Genomic DNA, 20,955 nt, shown 5'->3' on the forward strand with positions numbered 1-20,955 from the left:
AGGCTTAATATACAATATAAAACTCAAGGCTTTACACCAACTTAAAATTTAAACAAAGAAGGTGTTGTGTATGAAAAGAAGGCATGGCATGCAGGTCAGCAGGCCAGAGACACCGAAATGTAATTCTGAGGAGAAGGTGGTGACAATAATTGTCTGCATTTTATTTTGTTCCAACTGTTACCAACTGGAAAACATTCTGTTCAGAATAAAATAAAATCAAATAAAAAACAGATGGCTACACGCGTCAGTCTCCCAGGGAAAGGGTTGCATTTAAGAGACCAGACATCCAAAATGCACTTTAGACCTGAGTTTGACGTCATGTGACTCCAGCCCAAACATTCAGTCACTAACACTACTTTCTCCCTCGGCCACTGCCAAGGGTGTATCAATCTCTTCATAATCCTCCCAGTGGCAGAGGGCCAGAGGATTTCAGGTTACAGCTGGGAGGACCCACATTTCAACACACTGGAAAATTCAAACATTGCTTTCCTGGCCGCCGTGTCACAATAAAACCCGTCTAGAACCTGACAATCCTGGCATGCGTGTTCTGTTTGACACAGATGGCTGTTTTCTACCAACTGTTGTCCTTTCATTGCTCTCATTGCAGCAGCAGATGGACAGGTGACCGGGCGAGGACTGGCAGCCACGAATTCTGAAATATGAGGGAGGCCTTGGGAGGAACCCTGGGAAAAAGAAGAAGAAAGACCAGCACTGCAGCCATCTGCGGTGCATCTGTCCATACCCACGTCATTCTACACACTGTACGTGACTGGGCCATGGGCTGGATCCATGTTTCATTAGTGAATGAGTGACGTAGTCCCGAACAAACTGGACTTTTCTGAACAAACTGAACTATTCTGAAGCACGTGCGCTCGAGGAGAGATGCTTGCGTCTTGAGGCACTGATGGGGAATCTGTAATTGGAAAGTGTGAATGATGCACTGAAAGCAATTCTGTGAAGAATGGATTTTTCCTCATACAGGCAGCATACCCTTAAAAGTGCCGGGCCTGGGCTTATTTAGAATTCTGCTCGCCTTCGGAATGGAATTCCAATCCCGATGACATAAAGTCATAAACAGGTGGGTGGCCATTGGAGTCCAAAAGTGCAAGGCGATATCCTCTCCCAAATACCCACCCACCCAGACATAAATACACATAGCAAAATTTTTGCCAGTCTTCAAGTGATGAAAATGCTATTTATTAGCAACCCGTAGCAACATTTTTTTAGCATTGACAAAAATTAACACAATTAATTTTCATCCTCACACTTAGTGCTTTTGGGTTAAGTAAAAGTGCCATACTGCTAAAGTCACTTCATTTGCCGGGTGTGGCCTGAGGCCATTACAGCCCAGACCTGCCCCTGTAAATGTGCTGCTTTATGTTCCATGACTCCATGTGTCAGCGGGGGCCCTTGAGTGGTCTTAAAGCTAATTTTTACTGATGACCATCTATATTTTCTAACCTATTAATCGAGCTCTGGGAGAGGGCTGTGTGCGGCTATATGGTGTAGCTGCTCATAAAAGAACAAAAGTTCATGTGTGTAGCTGGGAGAGGGAGGGAGAAGTAGAAGAATTGAGAGAGAGGATAGCAAAAAAAAAAAAGTGAGAAAAAGCAATAAACAAGAAGACAGCACACTGGACACATTGACAGGGAACTGGGGGAGATCGGGAAGAAGATACTGCGCGGCAAGGAGAAAAACGAGGAAGAGTGAGGGAGCGTTTGGCTGAAGGAACAGAGGACGGTGGCCCTGCTTACACTGTGGTTCCTCAGGCAGTGGTTAAGGAAAGCACTCCATGTGACAGCACTGATAGATTCAATATGTGAGCCTGGCCAGAGTTTGGATGGGTTGGGCTGTGGCTCCCCGGACCGGGACAGACCTTAGAAAGGAGCCAGAAGGGGGGAGGCGAGCCGGGATTGGCTGGCAGAAAGAGCAGCCTCTGATGGAAACCAGATGAGGAGAGACAGACACACACAGTATGTTAGAGGAAAAAAAAAAAAGAATTATTGTGTTAGTCCGACATAAACTGGACTGTTAAAATAAATGTAATGTAAATGACCCAAACTGGCCAAGGCTCTGTGCATGGTCCACAACACGCTCTCTTGAACCGGAAGTGACAGAAGGAGCCAGTTTCTAAGATCTACTGGGCACAGGGAAAGCCAAACCAATGCATTTTTGTACAGGCGTTTCTGCTATGTTTGCTGATATAAGTATACAGCATGTACAAAATGTACAAAGATGCAAATCTCTACAATTCACCAGTCGACAACATACCACTTCTCTACCAGCTAAATTGTGTGTCTATTGTTTTGGTTTGTATCATACAACCAAGTTTGACAAAACTGTGTATGGAAACCAGGACTTGATCAGAACACACATACACATAGAAAAACGACCATTTACCAAAACTCCATATGACCAGTGTAGAAAACCCAAAGTTGAAGAAAAAGCAGGCCGCATTAATCAGCGGTGACAATCTGGGCATTACCTCAGACTTCCCTGACAACTGACAGGCAGCGAGGCGAATCGCAGAGGCCATATTGTGCCGTCATTTTTTTTCCTGAAGTACATCTGTGCTCCTTGATCTCGTAGGAGAAGGGAAGAGGCAGCAAGGGAAGTGAAGTGTGCACTTCAAACAGACGCGCGGTGACCCTGCGAGACCCTGGATGGACTGAAACAGGAGACCATCCATTAAACCTCTGTGCCTCCCCACCCTAGGCCAGATACCTCAACCCCCCCCCCCCCCATCCCTTCTGTCTTGTGGCTTAGCACACAGGGGCTTCTGCATAAAGTATGAAGTCGGAAGATCAAAGATGAATCAACTGCCTTAGAGATTCATATAGAGGTTCATATCCAACAAGCCCCCACCCCACCAAACACATCTCTAAGCTTGAGCTGAGTGAGCGGAGGGTTGGGTTTCAGCGAGGAACCTTCTTCCCATCTGCGCTCACCATCTCTCACCACAGGATCATCCAGAGCCTCTGCACACAAAGACACATGCAACCCAGAACAAAGCACGCAAAGTGCTCTACACCGTCGCTCTTTCTTCACTTCAACATTAATTACTAACGGATGCTGTCTTACAGTGAGGAGGAATTTTATCACAGGGCACGTGGGGTCTTCAGTCTACAGCAGAACGATCATGCTAATGATCAGACGATTCAAAATCTCAACAACTCAATGTCTAATCTTCTCCCTGCTGTATTTCTCAGCTTTATATATCCTAGGGAAAAGATATCCTGGCCTATTTATAACATGGGTAATAACTGGGTAATATGAGTTTGCAATCATCTGTGTGGCTATACAGTGTCGCTATGCCAAAGGCCACACAAATATTGCTGATCTCATTCTTATTACACTTATAACGCATTCCTGTGATGTACTCGACCACTTTTCTGAGGTAATCTGTTTTTTTAGGGCTGTCAAATATAACGTTTAATTGCTTGATTAATTGTAAATGTGCAAATGAACACTATTAACACAGTTATATGCTAATACAGTTTGTTTACTGTACTGATCACACATTATGCAAAGAATAGTCTGGTTCTACCAAATTTAAGTCATGTTAGTCTCCTCAAGAGAAACATACATCACACTCACATCCAACAACTCTGCCCAACAGCTTGGGGCTCAGCATATCGGCCACATTTACTGTTAGTATGTGAAGAGGAGCGTGTGCTAGTTAACACCACATGCTACTAATGTACAATAGAAGATGAGAAGAAGTAAGGTTATCTTCAATCATGGGGCAGTGGAGGTTGAAATCAGAAGGTCACCAGTTCGAATCCCGAGCTGCCAATGTGCCACTGAGGTGCCACTGAGCAAAGTACCGTTCCCACACACTGCTCCCCGGGAGCCTGTCATGGCTGCCCACTGCTCACCAAGGGTGCTGTGCTGCAGTGTATAACTTGACAATCAATGACAATCACTTCACTTTCTTTTCATGCTTTAAGAATATTGGTGGGGGATGAGAACTGATGATCTGGGACTAAATCAATTGGTTGAAATATTGGGGGAATGCCTTGAGGATGTATGTCTGCTAATTATTGTTGTTTTTAAGGTCCATGCTGGGACGAGTGGGAGCGCTGCGCCCACGGGACCACGACTGCTGCATTCTGTATTAAAGAAGTTGCTGCACTTCTTTGACTCTGGTTATTTTCAGACTTAGTCCTTTGACTTAGATTTTGACAGACTCACACTTGTATTTATATGCATGTAGTGGCATGTATAAAAAACATACATGATATGCTAATGACAGCAACATGCCATTTTTAGCATGATAACAGAATGTTACATCCATAGCCTAGCCACTCAATGATAAAACAGCCTGATCATTTCTGTCCGTTCTGTCTGCAGGTTGTTTAGTGATGTTATGCAGTGATTGATGAGTGGAGAGGATGGTGACAGACAGCAGGAGGTCCAAAGCAGAAGTCACACACTGTTTCCAGTTTCCAAGTGCTTCACAACTCCACAACTCTTGCCATTTGCATGAAAACAGTGGTTACTGGCTGATCCCTTTGGTCTTTTCCCCCTCAAACATTTGGCAATGCCACGTGACCATAAGCTGAATTCCAGACAGCACTGCAGTCATCAATTAACAGCCCATCTAGCCCTTGATTCCTCCACGCCATGTTTTTTTCCCCCTGCTGGCTCTGCTAAAGCCATTAGCAGCTCTCGCTAGGCCAGTTGGCGTAGGGCGAGAGTAGCGATCCACAACGAAGGCCCTATCTGCCCCTGAGCCGCGGTCAGAGAACTTCAAACACACACTGAACCCTCAGCAGACACAATAAAATGATATGTGTGGCCTGGGCAGGCCATTTGGGATGACAGGATCGTTGGAGTCTGCGTGTTCTCCTGATGATCTGGGATCTTTCTGCAGCTGTTCTTTTCCTCTTCTCTGCTCTCTCTCTCTCTCTCTCTCTCACACACACACACACACACACACACACACACACACACACAGCAACCACACCCTCAACAACCCCCAACTTATGAAGTGAACACCACACAAGATAAACATATTGAACAAATACAGAGCCACAGCCAGGTGGGACGTTTATAACAAATGAACATGAAATATTTGACTTATTTATGGCCAGTGAAACCCATATATAACATACAGCTTTGCTGCTGGGGCCCAAAGAAAATGTCAAATTCAGTGGAGCATCATCCCATTCAGTCTGCTGTCACCAAGTAACAGTGGGTGAAACCACAAAGCCACAGTGGGTGAGAACACACACTCCTTTGCTACTGCAAATTGACAGGATTTTCCACTGACGCTTTCTTCTTCTTGCTGGAACTGCAGCCACAGTGATGAGTTGGAGGCAGAGCGGTGACATCGCAGACCATCACTACCAAGTGCCTGTGTTCCTGCACTGAGGCACTTGTGGGGGAAATGTCACAGTACCCACTGTCAAAACAGCCAATTAGGGGAGCAGTGGTGACTGAACAAGCCAGTCCAGAGTCATAGCTGATGCGGAATAAAGAATGCCTGCTGGGTACGTCCTCTTCCACAAGACTGAGTGCAGCACTCGAACCTGTGCATCACATGCCTGGGGTACAGCATGACACACAGCACCCCTCTCCTCCTCCGCTCTCTTTTCAGCATGGCCTCTCAATCATATTCACAGCACGAGGGCCGCAGTGGGAGAACCAGCCGAGGACTAGATTGCATCTCAAGTTCAGAAAGACACAGACAGGGAAAGCCTTCAACCGATTGAGCAACAAGATCAAGCATAAGTGGCTGTGCTGATCCTTCCTACAGTAGTGAACTAGCATTTCACAGAACGGGAAAATGGAACTGAGCTTAGCACCCCACCTTATACGATGTAGCACCCCAGAGGCAAAACAAAGAGTAAAAGAAAACAGCCTGCCATCTTTTTGTCATTTTTCAACTGTGAACAAAGCCTTTTTGGAAATGCTGATAGCCTGGAGCAGCCAGGGTGCCATATGTCTACCAACGTCTTTGTGTTCGGTAGCGGATGCCTACTTTCACCACTCTGTCCGCTGTCAAAACAAACGGCCCTCATACTGGCCTCTGGAGACCCCAGGGAAACAGAGGCTCTGGTTACTGTTCGTCCTGCTAAAGTGCTTCCCAAAACCTGGGATTACACCCGTAACCATAAAAACGGGGGGGAGGACTACCATGAATCAGAGGACGTGTTCTCACTGCTGACTGGGCTCACGCTGGTACAGTAATGACCAGCAAAACCAATATCCTGGGAAAGCAGTTCAGATGCAACATTTCCTCTGTCTCATTGGTTCCAATGATAACTGAATCTATTTCAGATGCCCTATAACCTATTGGTTTTACTTTCTGAGCTTGTGTTGATTGGTGTTCCCACAGTTGACCACTTCCTTTTCTGTAACCAAGAGGTCATAACTTCCATGTAACTACATCATACATCATACGATCCTGTCGCGGGCCTTGACTGTAGTCCTCTGACAGGTGAGGGTTCGTGAGGTGTGGGGTTACAACAAAGCCAGATTGCTCAGTCAGCTGGGTAAACTTAAAATGCTCCTTACAGTCAGCATGTACGGTCACAGGAAAAAATGTCCTCTATGGGTCAATGTGGCTCATATATAAAATAACAATTGTTATAGTAACTTTATAGAGCTCTTTATAGTTCTGATGAAAAACTATATATTAGTTATGTTTTTTGTCTTTTGTTCAATTACATCCAAACAATGCACAAGGGTTTTATATAAATGCTTTAAAGCTCTTGTTATATTCACAAACCCATTTCTCTATTCATATTCATCCAATAACATGGTGGATAAACTGAAGTTATTATTTCTTATTTTAATTATGTTACAATGTCGGTGGCCAGGGGTTTGTAACAAGCTCCTTCAAGATCTAAGCCTTTGCTATAACTACAGTTTTTCTATGAAAGGCACAAAGTTTGACTGACTGTTGCATCTTCATGGCAAATCCTGGAATAAGCCTGTAGGCTCTACAATTCATTTTAATATATATGAATGAGGTATTTGTTATATTTGATCTTAATCTTGTCAGGCCTGTCGAGCATGAGTCCCAGGATTTTAAATTCTCTCACGCTGTGGACCATGGACTGCTGAAGAGCAGGACATGCGCTGCGAAAAGCCATATAAGAGCATTCAGCCAGGGCGCCACCGTTCCCCTCCTGAGGCTCCAGCCAGCGGGGACCAGGCTGCCCGCCAGAGCGAGGGGCTAAAACACTGCTCTCTCTCTTTGGCCTGTATTTATTTAGGGTGTTATTACAGAGGGCAGCCTTTGCACCATGGTATAGGGGGTTGCAAGGGGGTTGGGGAGATGGGCAGGCTGGGTTCAGTAGCAAAGGCCCAGTATGCAATGCCATGTTTTTTTTGGCTGGATTGGATTATTGTCCGTCTGCTTCCTGCCCTGTGTGCAGAGTAAACAGCAGAAGCCCCCCCCTCTCAGCGCTGTGCCATCCTGTCTGGCCCGCTGTCCTGGTGGAGCCCAGTGGGCTGGAGGTGTGATCCTCATACTGTCAACCGATATAAATATCCCAACTGATACACTCATCAAAAGTGCAGAGCCCGTATGGTGGGGTGCTAAGTACCGCCGGAATCGAATAACAACATACAACGTCAGATTGACTCACTTCTCTGTATTTAATATATTCTGGTGGAAAGTGGACACGGGGTTAAAGTCTGGGTTAAAACGGCTGCGACATGTGAAATGTTTACTTTCGCTCTACAAATGGTCCTAAATGCTGGCTATCAGCCTGAGAGCATGAGCTGTTTAAAAGGGTGCACTTAACTTGTCCATCTTTCGTCACAAAGGCCAGAAAGCAGACTTTCAGTTTTGGGCTGTGTAAATAGCCTCGAAAATGTGGTGCCCAGGAGTGGCGTCACACACTGGCTCTGTGTTGGTGTGGAGTGTTTGTTTGCTCTCCACCTATGTTTGGAGAGGGGGAACGCGAGAGCGTCTTGTGTGCAAGCTTCAAACCGAGAGTGAAAACATTTATGGACATAAACAGTTTATAATAGCAGAGCCACCACTGGAGTTCCATTTAATAAACATGTGAAAAGGAGGGTGGGCCGCTGTGTCCTGATCGAGGAGAAGCTGCCTGGATTTGGATTTGGACGTTCAACGTTTTGGGAGTTGGCAGCTCTGGATCTTGGGTGGTGTGTGTTACTGGGCAGAGCTGATGCTGTGTGCGCAGATGACAGTGGTGCTGGCGCTGGGATGAGCGTTAATGACACCTCGGCTCTCAGCAGCACGTCAGTGGTGAGCAAAACCTCTGCGACAGACGTCCTGATCCTAAAGAAAACAAAACTGAGGAGAAGGTCTGGAAAGTTTTCCTCCCTGAAACCCTCAACCGCTCACAAACATGTGTGTGTATAAGAGAACTAAAGCATGAATGTGATCCAGAGAAGTGAGAGGGGGATTCATGTTCAGGAGAAAGTACCAGGCACACATGTAATTCTCATAAATACTCACCACCCCCCCATCTCAGAACTGCAGAAAAAAAAATCCTTCATATTCAGTACAATATATATAAATAAAAGACCCATGTTTTCTGTTTAAATGCTTTATCTATGCTCAGTACACAGCAGGTCAGTTCTGATTGGCTGAGAGGCACTCCAGAGGTTCTGATATCTTTCTGAGAGACTGCCTCTCTTTAAATGTCACAATGACCTTGTTGCACCAGTTAAAAGGTAGAAGCCTCATAGAGCATCTGCTGCCTACATGACTGCTGACAATGACGTTGCTTAGCAACCATAGTAAAAGCTACAGATTTTTCAATCTCAAGGTAAACCACAAGATATTGAAGTCTTGACCAATTATAAACATTCACAGGTAAACTGTAGAATAATGCACTCAAGGTCATGCTATACTACGCACAGCACCATTGTCCTTTCAGAGGGTAAAACGCTGCTACGGTGGTGACACATGCGTTCAAGCCAAGGTTAATCTAAACACAGCTATGGATGAACAGTCAGCAGATGAAAGGGGTTCAATAATGCTGCTGGAGTGTTTATGCTTCCAGTCCACTGAAAAGCTGTTAAGGCTTCAGATTTAGACACGTTTCTTTCACATTTACATAAAATGCATGTCAAGATGAACCTGTACCCCCTCTGACGAACCACTGCTGGTGCAAGGATAAAAATGAGCTCCTGTATTAAAGGTTAGGAAGGGGCCGGAAAGGCTGCAGCTGCATGTCTACCATCTTCTCTGGGGTCAGAGGGAGCTGGTCTGTTTAACCAGCCGAGGAAAATGCACAAAGTGGCGCAGTGACACAAAAAAAAAAAAAAAAAAAGCACTCTGACATTCAAAAATCTCATGCGGAGGCCGATACCACTGAATTAACGACACACTCACCCCGGCCCAGGGCATAAACTGGCCTTCACTGCTAAATAAACCCCCCTCGGCAGCTGAAGAGTCACACACTGTCAACGTGAAGCCACAGTTGGCCAGAGGAAACCTTTCCTTCCCAGCTCATGAGAACCCCAACTGTTTAAAATTAATTCAGCAAGTTCCCAGAACACTGCCAGATATCTTCAACAAGGTATTCCTATTAACAGAATTTATAAAAACATACGACAAGTACTTTACACACTGCCAGACATTGACATGACGACCTACTTCGAGCAATGCAAACACTTTCCTGGAAGTGAAACCTTCGAATCTCATCACTATGTGGGTCAGACTTTTTAAAATTCCGGTAATTGACAATACAAAGCATAGTGAAAAGACAGTCAGTATGGACAGGGCTCTTCAAAACACATATGTAGTCCAAACACAATGCACACCTCATTCAACTTTTCCAGGAAGGAGTGAAGGAATGTTTTGATGATAATATTTTACTTTAAATGTAACTACATTTATACCATAAGCATTAGTCTGTGTATTTTTGGCAATTGAGCAAATCTGTACATTTACTGAGTCAATGATGTTCATGCTGGCCACGGAATTTAAAATATTCAAGTCCATTTATTCAAACTGCTTTAGTCCGTGTTTAACTCCAGCTTGAACTTCACCGGACATAAAAATACATCTTGAATGTATAATAACGTATAGATGCATTACAGATGCATTAAAAAAAATGTAGATGAAAAGAAGGATTACACAACAATAAACAAATACTGATATGCATTACAAAAAGCATTAATGCAGTGGCGGCCTAGTGGGTAAGGAAGCAAACTTCATAAAAACACTACCCAGAGATCTAAATAAAGGAAAATAACACATTTCCATTTAAAACTTTATTAGCCAGCTCTAGGCCATAAGCACTTTGTCATTAATGAAGTTTACATATTTTTCATCTGGTGCTGGGGGGGTTAGACTGTGATTGAGCAATATTAGGGGCTCTGCGGTAAACGTACTGCAACTCTGAGGCTGTGAGCTTGCTTTGTGTGCAGAACAGGCCGCTGACTCCACTCACGGGCATTAAAGTGAAAACAGAGGGGGACACAGTCACAGCCCCAGATCCTTAGAACCCAGATCCCTCTAGCAGGCTCCACGGCCACATCCACAGACCACCACCCCAACCTGCTCGCAGACTACAGCTCATTAAAACCGTGGAAACGAGTTCCTTTCTATCTTCACTAATCACACAGGGAATAATGTCTTGTAGGACAAGGCTCAGGTCAAAGCGCTGATGGATTCCACTTACACAAGAGTCACATAATCGCATTTCTCTCCCCCTTTCACTCTCTCGCTCGTAGAGACCCTGAAGTCGCCTATGACTAAATAAAACCTGTATTGTACTTTTAGAAACATGCTAGAACCATCAGTAACAGCAGATACTAAAAGAAGTCCGAGTGTCCTTGAAAAAGCCGCATGCAGGACGACCCCCTCCTAGCCAAGCACTGCGTATTAATCCTTATTTCTTGTCTGTCCCCGCTTACCACGGTTTCAGCAGCTGCTGCCACTGTGCAGACCCCAAATGTATTTATATAAAAAGCTGACTCAGATAAATGTGGAACCCCGTGGGGTCCAGGCTGGAGGACACAGCATCAGCGTGAGAGGCAACGGCCACCTAAACCCAACCTGAACAGAAAAGACTGCTGAATCCAGACAAAAGGCAGCACAGGTAGCACACAGACACACTGCCATCTGGTGGCCAGCAGGGCAACCACAATCCCTCTGCTCACTGAGAACAGGATCCTTCATGAGCTGTTTGAGGAACACTGTTAAATTACTTTTTGTAAGTGATGGTTCTTACAAGCTTGATTATGTTTGCCGTGGACCTCACCCCCCTTATAAGTGACTAGGAGAGTTTGTACCTGATTTCTCTTTTTCCACATGAGTCCTCTCTTCATACTGCCTCACCATGATAGGAACAGGTCTGTTCACTGCTCCAACCGCAGACTCATCTGCCTGTGCACACAACACGTGAGGATGAGACAGGAATATTATATATACTTACATGTCTCAGAAATTCAACCGCCTGACAGTCATAAATGATATGATGTTATAGTGTATTTAAACCTATAATGACTGAAAATCACCCACATCCTGACAGCAATTTACCCCAATCCTGTCAGAAAATGTTACACATATGAAAAATAGATTTGATATTTCCCTGCATGGGGAATATCAGGTTTGGCAAGTGTAGCTGTTAAAAAAAGCAGACAGGCATGCTAGATTCAGCAGCACTAGCAATGAGCACTGTCCTCCTCTGGCCGCTGAGAGAGACGTGTGAGGCTGGTGAGGCTACATGCCTGTTCCTGGTGTGGGGATTGGTGCGTGGAGGTAGGAGCGCGATGGGGGGGAGGTGGTGCAGCCGACTGGGTACCCAGCTGGGTCTGGGGGTACCGTGAAGGACTGTCTTCTATCAGAATAGCAGACTCGCCTGATAAGGGGGAATAATAATATTTAAGACAACAAGAGATCTGCATTCAAGAAGCTTCCTCCATTTTTTTTATCCCACTTTAGTTCTATAAAAAATACATATTTCTAGCCTAATCCTTAATAATAAAAAAAAACTTAAAAACCACATACCTTTGGCACCATGAACCAATAGATTTGACTGGCGACTGAATTATTGATTCCTTATTTAGATTACATTATTGAATTTCTGAATATCAACATTGTTGCTGGCAAATGTATTGATAGAGGAACTGTTTCCTTCAGTCCAATACATGAATGTTGTGTAATATGTGCAATGTGTATGATACAGTAGGACCCAGTACAGAAATCCAACTCGCATGGACAACCTTGTCCAATCAGATTAACAGACCACAACTAATGGTCCTACATGATCAAATCATTACTGATAAAAAGCATTTAATGTGAGCTGAATCTAATCTAGATAAAGTGCAAGGGCCGAATAAATGTAGACAACAATTTCATACACAGAGGCCGACAGAATCCCACCCAAGAGAGGAGGCGTGGGGTTGTTTTCCAGCCTGTCTCCGCTCAGTTGCTTTTTTCTTCCCCCTCCGGCGTTGTTATTGTCTACCGTGGTCTGTGTATTTATGTGAAGTGTTACCACAACTGAGACACAAACAAAATAGCTTTAAACTTCTACTCGGCCCATAACATAGTTCAGCATTTGCAGCTTGCTTGCGTGTGTGTGTGTTCGTTCTGCTTTGCCAGCTCTGGTCTCTGAGCAACACTGAGGCTCATTGGGCTGTGACCGGAGCTGCTTGTGTCTAAGGTAAATATTGGTATAGGCGGACACAGGAAGAGGCTCGGGATCCACAACAAGTTTTCTGACAGGGTGCTCTTATAACCCAGCGCTCATAGACGTGGCCCGCAGGGCAGCGGGGCCAAGACCATCTCGCACCCACCGTTCAGGTTGGCTAAACAAGCCCCACTCTGTGGCTCGTCAGAAACCCAACACCAAACAAATGTATTTGAAATAGTCTGAAAAGGTAAAAGAAACGTTGCATCTCTCTCGTTGATTGGCAAAAATGTTGAACCCAGACCCGAAAGGCTTTGAAGAAGCTTAATCATCTCACCCATCCAGAAAAATGACATGGGGAGGAAGAAACCAAAAAATAACAAAGGAAATGTTGAGGACGCCTCGTCTCTGTTTTCCTTTGGGCTCCCACCCCTCTGATGGAGAAACCAGACTCTGCACATTTCCCATTCCTCTCTCATGATGAACCACGCTCCCCTAACATGTGTGCCCTGCTCTCTCTAACAGTGGTGGTGTGAAGCACGGCCCATTGAAACTGCTGCCCCACCGGGCAACTTAAGCCCGTGCGAGGAGAGGTGAGTGGAAGGTGCGGACCACCCGCGCTCCACCCTGCCGTGGGAACAGGAAGAGCAGAGGTGGAGGGCAGACCGGCTGGTTAATGGGCCGGTGGTGGAACGTTGAGAGTGGCGGGATGACGGACCATTGGTTGGGAGAGTGTGTTAGCACATGGGCTTTTACAGGAGCCGAGGGGCCAGGCTGAGTTGAAGCTGGTGGGATCTGGATACGGGGCTGGGGCAGGGTGCACGGATGGTCCAGTGAGGAGTCTTATGGATTAAAGCAAAAGAAAATGCATTTAACCAAATTCTCAAAAAGTAGGTGTGATTAACACCATTACTGTGCATCACCGTCACGATGCCACCACATAATGAGTTTTATAACTACACCTTTCAGTAAACAAATTGAAAATAGGTAAATAGGTATCATGTGCTACTTCTACATCAACAATAAGCAGCTTTCACTGTCAAATGACACCTGGCAGACGCACAGCATCCAACATTTTTCTCCAGCAGACCGCTTTCCTGTTGCAAATGCGTTTGAATTAAATTGGATCTGCAGGATATAATCAACCTCTCCTCCATGTTGGTCTGAGTGCTGCTTCGATGTGCGCGTTGTGAAACGCTGCAAGTTCAACAACATTCAGAGTCTGCGGAGGCCGTTCTGCTGGGCACTCACAGGAAATGGGATTCAGCGCTGGACTGGACACGTTCGGCCTTTAATGCACTCAGTTGACTGAAATCAGTCAAAGGGACGGAAAGCTTTAATCCATGGGTGAAGAAACTGGATGATGGGACTGGTGGAGCGAATTAACACATGAGGGTTACCGAGACATTGGAGGCTGGGATTTGTAGTGCAACGTAGCGTAAGGTTGTGTACTTGGGGTGCGTCTGTGACACATCTCTCTATATGTACACAGTGCATGACTGTGACATTGCGCTCAATGTTGTTTTTGCAGTAAATGTGCATGTTTGTGTGAGATGCCGGGTGATGAATGTTTGTGAGTGTACCTTGTGATGACAAACTTTGTGCAGTCGTTTAAGGATGTGTGTGCGTGAGAGCTGGTGATGATGATGTTTGTGCTGCAGGCATCTACAGCAGTGTGTGTGTGTCTGGAGCATATTTGTCCGTTACTGGTCATGATGATTAAGCTCCAGACACCCCAAGGCATGTTTGTGTCTTGAGACATCATATGTAGCACAGGGCCTTAAACCGAACCCTACATGCAGCTTGACTGCAAAATTAAACAATCAGACTTAATATTATGGCAGTCGTACTGAACTGTAGTGATGGTAGCGGATGGTTTAGGGATTGTGTGTATCTGTGTACCTGGTGATAATTCTTGTCCTCCAGGCCGCTCCAGCAGCGAGTGTTTAGTCAGCAAACTCTCCTCAATGCCAGCCATATTCGGCCTCTGGCCCTCACTCTGTTCTCCAGCACTGCAGTCATCCTCAGAGGATCTCTGCTCAACACACACACACACACACACACATCGTCAGGGTCAATCAGTCTAGACAAGAAAGAGTCACCATCTACAGCCAGCTCTACATCAAGCACGCTCCTGATCTCCTGAATAAGAGAATGAGAGAAAAAAAAGCCCTCCAGCTTCTACTCAGTTGCCTTCATACGTCATTATTGGAAACATTGAACTCTGATTTTAAAAGGGTTTGGCAGTCCGGCTGACCTTTCTTTTAATACCTGTAGGTCTCTTTAAACATTCGCTCGGTATACGCCCTCTGTCTCTGTTGCAGGCGAACCAATGGGGTCCCGCCTCCCCTATATCAGCTGCTGCATCCCACTAGAATTGCCTTCTGGCACTCTTCCCCATGAGGATCGAAGGACTTTCCTCAGCGCCCAGATTGTGGCTGCCCCCTGCTGACCCTTCACAGGCGAGCCGTCGAGGGCCTCATGGCAGAACGCAGGCTCACAGTCACTTCTCCTCAGGGTACTGGGGCTTCCTTTCACATTAATTTCTGTGGAGGGTAGCAGTCTCAACCCAGTTACCCACTGAATACTAACACGTTGTGGTGAGTGTCCCTGACCATTTTTGAGCTCCCACCAAGTTCACAATGGCCAACCCCTCTCCAAATGATCTCCCCAGGGCAATGGACATCGCGTCCTGCAACCGCCTTGTGGCGTATGAGTTCACGATCTCATGCAAGGATCCCCGCCCCCATGGGCATTATGTGCATGAGGGTGAGACACGCTGAGGCGTCGCTCGCTGACCAGGATGCCTGCGTTCATTGTAAGACCATGCTGGTCAGAATTATGGAGAAGTGACTGCACGTTGCCAAGGACATGTGTGACTGACCCATTTCGCTTACCCCCCCAAGCCCAGACAGGGAGACGACAGGAGGAAGACGAGGATGCCATTCTCCAGGATGTGCAGACCAGACCTCCCAGAATTCAGGGCAGCGAGCCCTCCCCAGGGGACTTTGGTCTGGTTGAAGTTTGTCAAAGAGCCGTGGCCAGGCTGGGCATTTACAGGGCGACCTTGGAGTCAAGGTCTTTAAAGACAGAAAGAAACTTCTCATCTGTCCCAATGCAGACAGTTGCTACCTACGGTGCCTGCATGTGTGAGTTAAAACGGTTCTGAGATAAGCAATTTTCCAACTGCATACCTGTCAAGGGCTACTCATTTTTTGGACATTGGTGGCATGGAAGAGCTGGAGCTCTCCAACCCCCCACAGTCAAGGCCTTGGTGGCTCATCACCTCCACTCGTCCAGGAGAGCTTCATTCTCCTCAGAAGGACAATCACTCCCAAGTAAAATGGAGCGCTTCACCTGATCCTAAAGGACGATGGGCTCTTGACTTGCGTGTTCTCAATACATGCCTATAGCAGTTCAGATTCAAAATGCTCACACACAAGGGCCTTTTTTGCTTAATCCATCCTGGCAATTGGATCACCATTTACATTTACGGCATTTGGCAGACGCCCTTATCCAGAGCAACTTAAAACGTGCTTTCAAGTTACCATCGATGAAGAGATCAAATCCGGTTCACTACGACCCCAACTATGAATACAATCTTTTATTCACTCTGTTGTAGATTCTGTACACAAGTTCGACAATAAGAAAGTTACAAGTTAATCTAAATATTCTTTAAAGAGGAAGCTTTGTGACTGAGCTGTTCTGACCTCGAGGGGAAGTTCATTCCACCACCGTGGGGCAGAGACAGAGAAGAGTCTAGATGAGCGTCTTCCTTTTACCTTCAGAGATGGGGGACCAGGCGAGCAGTACTGGAGGTTTGGAGTATACGAGGTGAAGTGCGAGGTGTAATAAGGGCTGTGAGGTAGGATGGTGCTCCATGTTTGGCTTTGTAGGCCAGCAACAGTATTTTGAACCTGATGCGTGCAGCTACTGGGAGCCAGTGGAGGGAAAGTAGTAGAGGGGTGGTGTGGGAGAATTTGGGATTTTGGGATCACCACAGTGGATCTGCAGGATACATACTTTCATATAAAAATTTATCCTGCTTAGAGGAAATATCTCAAGATTCCTTTACCATGGTGGGGCTTATGATTTTATCGTGGGCCCCTGACTGCACTCAGACACTTTTGGCTTATTTGGACGATTACCTGCTTTGTGCCACATGCGAGAGCAGGCAGAGCACAATAAGAGGATGCTGGTGACTCACCTCACCAAGCTGGTTTTCAGCATAAATTACACCAAGAGCTCACTAGTGCCATCTCAGATCATAAAATATATGGGCCTCCAGATAAATTTCACTGTCAGAGAGACGAGTGATGTCTTTAAAACAGTGCATCTGCCTGTTTAGCAGTGGTGGAGCAGTCCATTTCAGGACCTGTCTGCTCCTTCTTGGGCTCATGGCCTCATCTATAGCTGTGGTTCCACTGGCCCTGTTAAAAATGAGGGATTCTCAGCACTGCATCTCTTTCAGGAGGAGTGACCAGCTGTTTGTGTCTTGAACTCCTCCATACAGAGGTAAGCCAATATCTCAGCACTTATCAGGCTGTTTGGTGGAGGCAATTGGCCTGGCGTACCATGCAGGAGGCTTCATGTCTCAACAGAGGATTGTGGCCCATTCCAATAGGGCCATGGCTAACCTTTGGGCTTTATTCAGGGGTGTTTCTGTACATGATATCTCTGCTACTGCAAGCTGGGCTACAACGCACACATTTATTACGCTTTACTTGCTTGATGCCACAGCGCCGCCGCTTGCGTGCACTGTACTTAGTATCAGTGCTGATGATTAGAATTTTTTTCATTTGGCTCCACGTTCATCTGGACTGAGGTGCTTCGGAAAGCATGCCATACGGGAGTTGACCATATCTTTCCCAGAGTGAGATACTGAGCAAATGTTAGAAAGAGTTAGGTGTGTGAATATATTTCTGTACATACTGTATGGCTGTCTGGGTGGTGTGTGTTTGTCTGCATAAATATATTTTTATAGCCCCCCCATGTATGCATTACTTCATGTTACTGATCTTTTAAAACAACCAGATAAGGGTTACTGTCTCCTTGAATGTCTACTTCAGGAAAATTCCTAATTTGAAATTTTACTGCCCCCTGCAGGTAAGTTCAGAAGTGTAAATAGTGTCCTGATGCAGGAGGTCCAAAGTTCTTTGAAGGGACCTTTTTGAGAGCTGGACAGCTTTTCAAATATCTGCTGAGCTTTAGAAACATCAGACATCATCCTTGCTGGATTAGTGACCATCTAATGCAAGACTGTAGGCCATGTTTTACCTCAAATTGTGAAGGATCCTGAATGAGAGGAGCCTCCTCGTTGCGAGAAAGCAGAGTCAGTATTGATTCATGATAGGAGTGAACACTTGGCAAAGGTGCCACCTGACCCTCGCTGGATGGGTCATCATCCTGAAAGGACCAACAGAACAACCCAAAACAAATAATCAATGTACAGTTTCCACTTTTAATCCATTCATCATATTGAATGTGGGGCCACTGCCTTAAAGTTGCTGGCCTTCCACAACCTCCTCACCAATTTTTGCTGCAACTTTGGCCCATTTATTCAGACAAAATTGGTGTAACTTTCTTACACTTCAATTCCCTTATGCACAGCTTTGGAAATATTCATGGGGCATTTGGAAGAACCCATCAAATTTATGAGATAAATTGGTCTACACGTTTTGTTCCAATTCTAAAACTATGCTGAAAATAAAACTGAAATGATTTCAGAGTAAGTAAAAAAGGGACTTCACCATGTCCAGGACTCCATGCAGAGAGCTGGAGAAACTGATGTTCAGGTTGGGCTGGACCAGAGTGTGGCCTTGAAGAGCTGGGAGAGAAATAAGTTAAGCATTTACAACACTCTACAGTGTAAAAACCTTTTATAGAACAAGGCAAACCCTGGTTCAATAGTTAAATCATAAATGAACGTGAAAGTGATTTCTTGTTCAACATGTGCTTTGCTCTGGGGGACTTTGGCAGGTCAGGATTCGATCCAGCAACCATCTGATTACAGGTCTGTTTCATTACCTGCATCCCGGGCAGTGGTGTACTATTTTATGTACTAAATTTACTATTTTAGAATTTCAAACTTACATATTGTTAAGTATGTATATGTAAATACATCATAATGTATATGGAGGTGTGGGAGGGTGCAGTGTGTTTATATATTTATGAGATTTTATGTACTCACCCCTGTCTGATCCTATCTTGCTAAGCAGTAATTCCCCATCTGAAATTTGCGTTCCTGGAAAATCTGTATCACTTATTGGAACAGTGGAGCTACTCTCTTCTGTGAGGGATGGAGAGAGGGCTGGAGGCAGGGCTGGTGGGATCTCTGGCCTGGAGATGAGTGGAGGAGATGGAGGGACAGGAGTGTGCCCTTCCTTCAGGCCAGGCATAATACTACAGGAGTGGAGAAGAGACTTCAGTACATAGAGACTTCAGACTTATTTCATGAGAATTATATTGCAGTATTATAAAATACTTTATTTTACAAAGGCATTGAATTCATAGCAAAACCCATCACTGCTTGCAACTGTGTTGTTGTGATAACTGAAAATAAGAGCAGTTTAAAAAGTTCATTCTATTAACAGCAGGGGGTGCTGTGATTCCATAGAATCACACTGAACTGACTCTGCATACTCTGTAATGTTTACATTTATTTAATAGCAATTATCATGGTAACAAAAAAATTGTCCAGAAACAAGAAGCCTAAAAAAGCCTACTCACACAGGACGTGGCTGTAGTGGTTCCTCCTTCTCACTCTGAAGCTCCTCTTCCTTTTGAGAAAGTTCTGGAGAGGGCGTGGGAACTCTGGGTGGTGATGGTACAGGTGTGACATAGGGTGTTGGTACTGGGGAATGCTCTACCACTGAAATATGTAATTACAATAAATAAATACATATAATTGAATACACACTAAATGAAATTTGTCTAGGGTGTAAATAAAACAGACCGGGTGGGGCAGGCTGTGGATCAGATGTCTGGGTGTCTCTGGGTGGCTGAACTGGAGAGCTCTGTTCTGAGGACTCAGGTGTATGAACTGGAGACTGGCCTCTGCTTAACGGTTTGGGACTTGGCCTTAAACTAGGCTCTGGTGTAGGTACTGGGGTGGGTACTACAGGTTCCTGAAGGACATAAATAAAACAAAAAGGTAAAAAGAGCATACTAATATGTAAGCAGTATAGACAGCAGTTCCATATACGGGTTTCTGCAGGTTTAAGGAAAACTTAACACATTTTTTTAAGGCCATTAATCAAATGTTTGACCCTGCATCGGGGTCCTCAACTACAATTGTCCAAGGGCCCGAGCTTTTCTCGGCAGACACTGTGGTTTCTATCTTTAAGTAATCTAATCACAAGCATCACAATGACATTGTAAACTGCTGTCATTCCAATAAAAATAAAAAAAAAAATCTCAGAATATATGTTATATATACTAGATAATACTACATAGATTTCAGCTATAGTCCACAGCAGCTGAACTTCTGACCTTATATCATGGTTGGAGAAATGGATGGAGTCATTAACATTAAATGTTGTTCTACCTGTTGTGCGTTTGTCTGGCTGTTGGGGGCTATGGGTTCATGTTGCTCTGCTCTCTGTCCCAACATGACAGCGATGGTCTCGGCCAGTGCCTCATCCACACACTGTCTGATGAGAGCCGAGTCCACTGGAGCACCAGCATCCACAAACAGCTGCACACCTCCACCTCCAGCCGCCTCCACTGACAACCAAAGGCAACAGCCACATGAAACAATCCAAAAACAATACCTGATCTATATGGTGCATCACACTGATTCTCAATACACAGTAAGGGGTTATGGCACCAGCCTTCAGTTAAACGTCCGGACCAATATACAGATTCAACTAAATTAAGTACAGACTAAGAGGAATCCTTGAGGACTTTAGGTGTAATCAACCAAAATCTGATGAAATGCTGCAACTAAACTCCTGCCAGGATTTTTAAATACCAAAAGCATACAATTCACATTGCATATATTTGAAAAGTAATCTAAAGTAAGCAAAAAACAAGGGCAGTATTTTGTCTATATCAAAGGGTTTTTACAGAGAAAAGAAGATGAAGAAAACGCTGACGGCATTTTGCTGATGTGCGATTCGCAGCCTCCTCTGCAAACGTGATCCATCATTGATCTTTCTGTTAAATGAGAGGCTGTGGATTAATGGGCTGGTGAAAGCGCACGGCCTTCATCACGCCTGAGAAGCCACCAGATCCATCACCAATGCCTAATGAGAAAACAGAATCTGGGCTCTTCAGTCATGTCCCACAAAGCAGATAAAACAAGTCAAAGTTCTGCCTGATCTTTATAATATTGTAGCAAGTTTAGCAACACTCATGACCATTTGACTTGCTTCCATGA

At 45.1% G+C, this 20,955-nt stretch overlaps 1 protein-coding gene across 6 annotated transcripts in view; it reads right to left on the reverse strand.

Moving 5' to 3' along the window:
* The window catches only part of kiaa0586 (KIAA0586 ortholog), an 85,536-nt gene that overhangs the window by 10,542 nt on the left and 54,039 nt on the right, over positions 1 to 20,955 (reverse strand). For all 6 annotated transcript variants that reach the window (XM_029001738.1, XM_029001728.1, XM_029001773.1 and 3 more), the window contains 9 exons: positions 20,122 to 20,300; positions 19,531 to 19,702; positions 19,305 to 19,446; positions 18,766 to 18,977; positions 18,326 to 18,402; positions 17,853 to 17,981; positions 14,478 to 14,610; positions 11,671 to 11,801; positions 11,233 to 11,326 (listed from right to left, as the gene is read on the reverse strand). In XM_029001738.1, the coding sequence (XP_028857571.1) occupies positions 11,233 to 11,326; positions 11,671 to 11,801; positions 14,478 to 14,610; positions 17,853 to 17,981; positions 18,326 to 18,402; positions 18,766 to 18,977; positions 19,305 to 19,446; positions 19,531 to 19,702; positions 20,122 to 20,300 (1,269 nt within the window). The remainder of the gene's footprint in view (positions 1 to 11,232; positions 11,327 to 11,670; positions 11,802 to 14,477; positions 14,611 to 17,852; positions 17,982 to 18,325; positions 18,403 to 18,765; positions 18,978 to 19,304; positions 19,447 to 19,530; positions 19,703 to 20,121; positions 20,301 to 20,955) is intronic.

This window comes from Denticeps clupeoides, chromosome 1, assembly GCF_900700375.1.
Source record: "Denticeps clupeoides chromosome 1, fDenClu1.1, whole genome shotgun sequence".
Classification (NCBI taxonomy): Eukaryota; Metazoa; Chordata; class Actinopteri; order Clupeiformes; family Denticipitidae; genus Denticeps; species Denticeps clupeoides.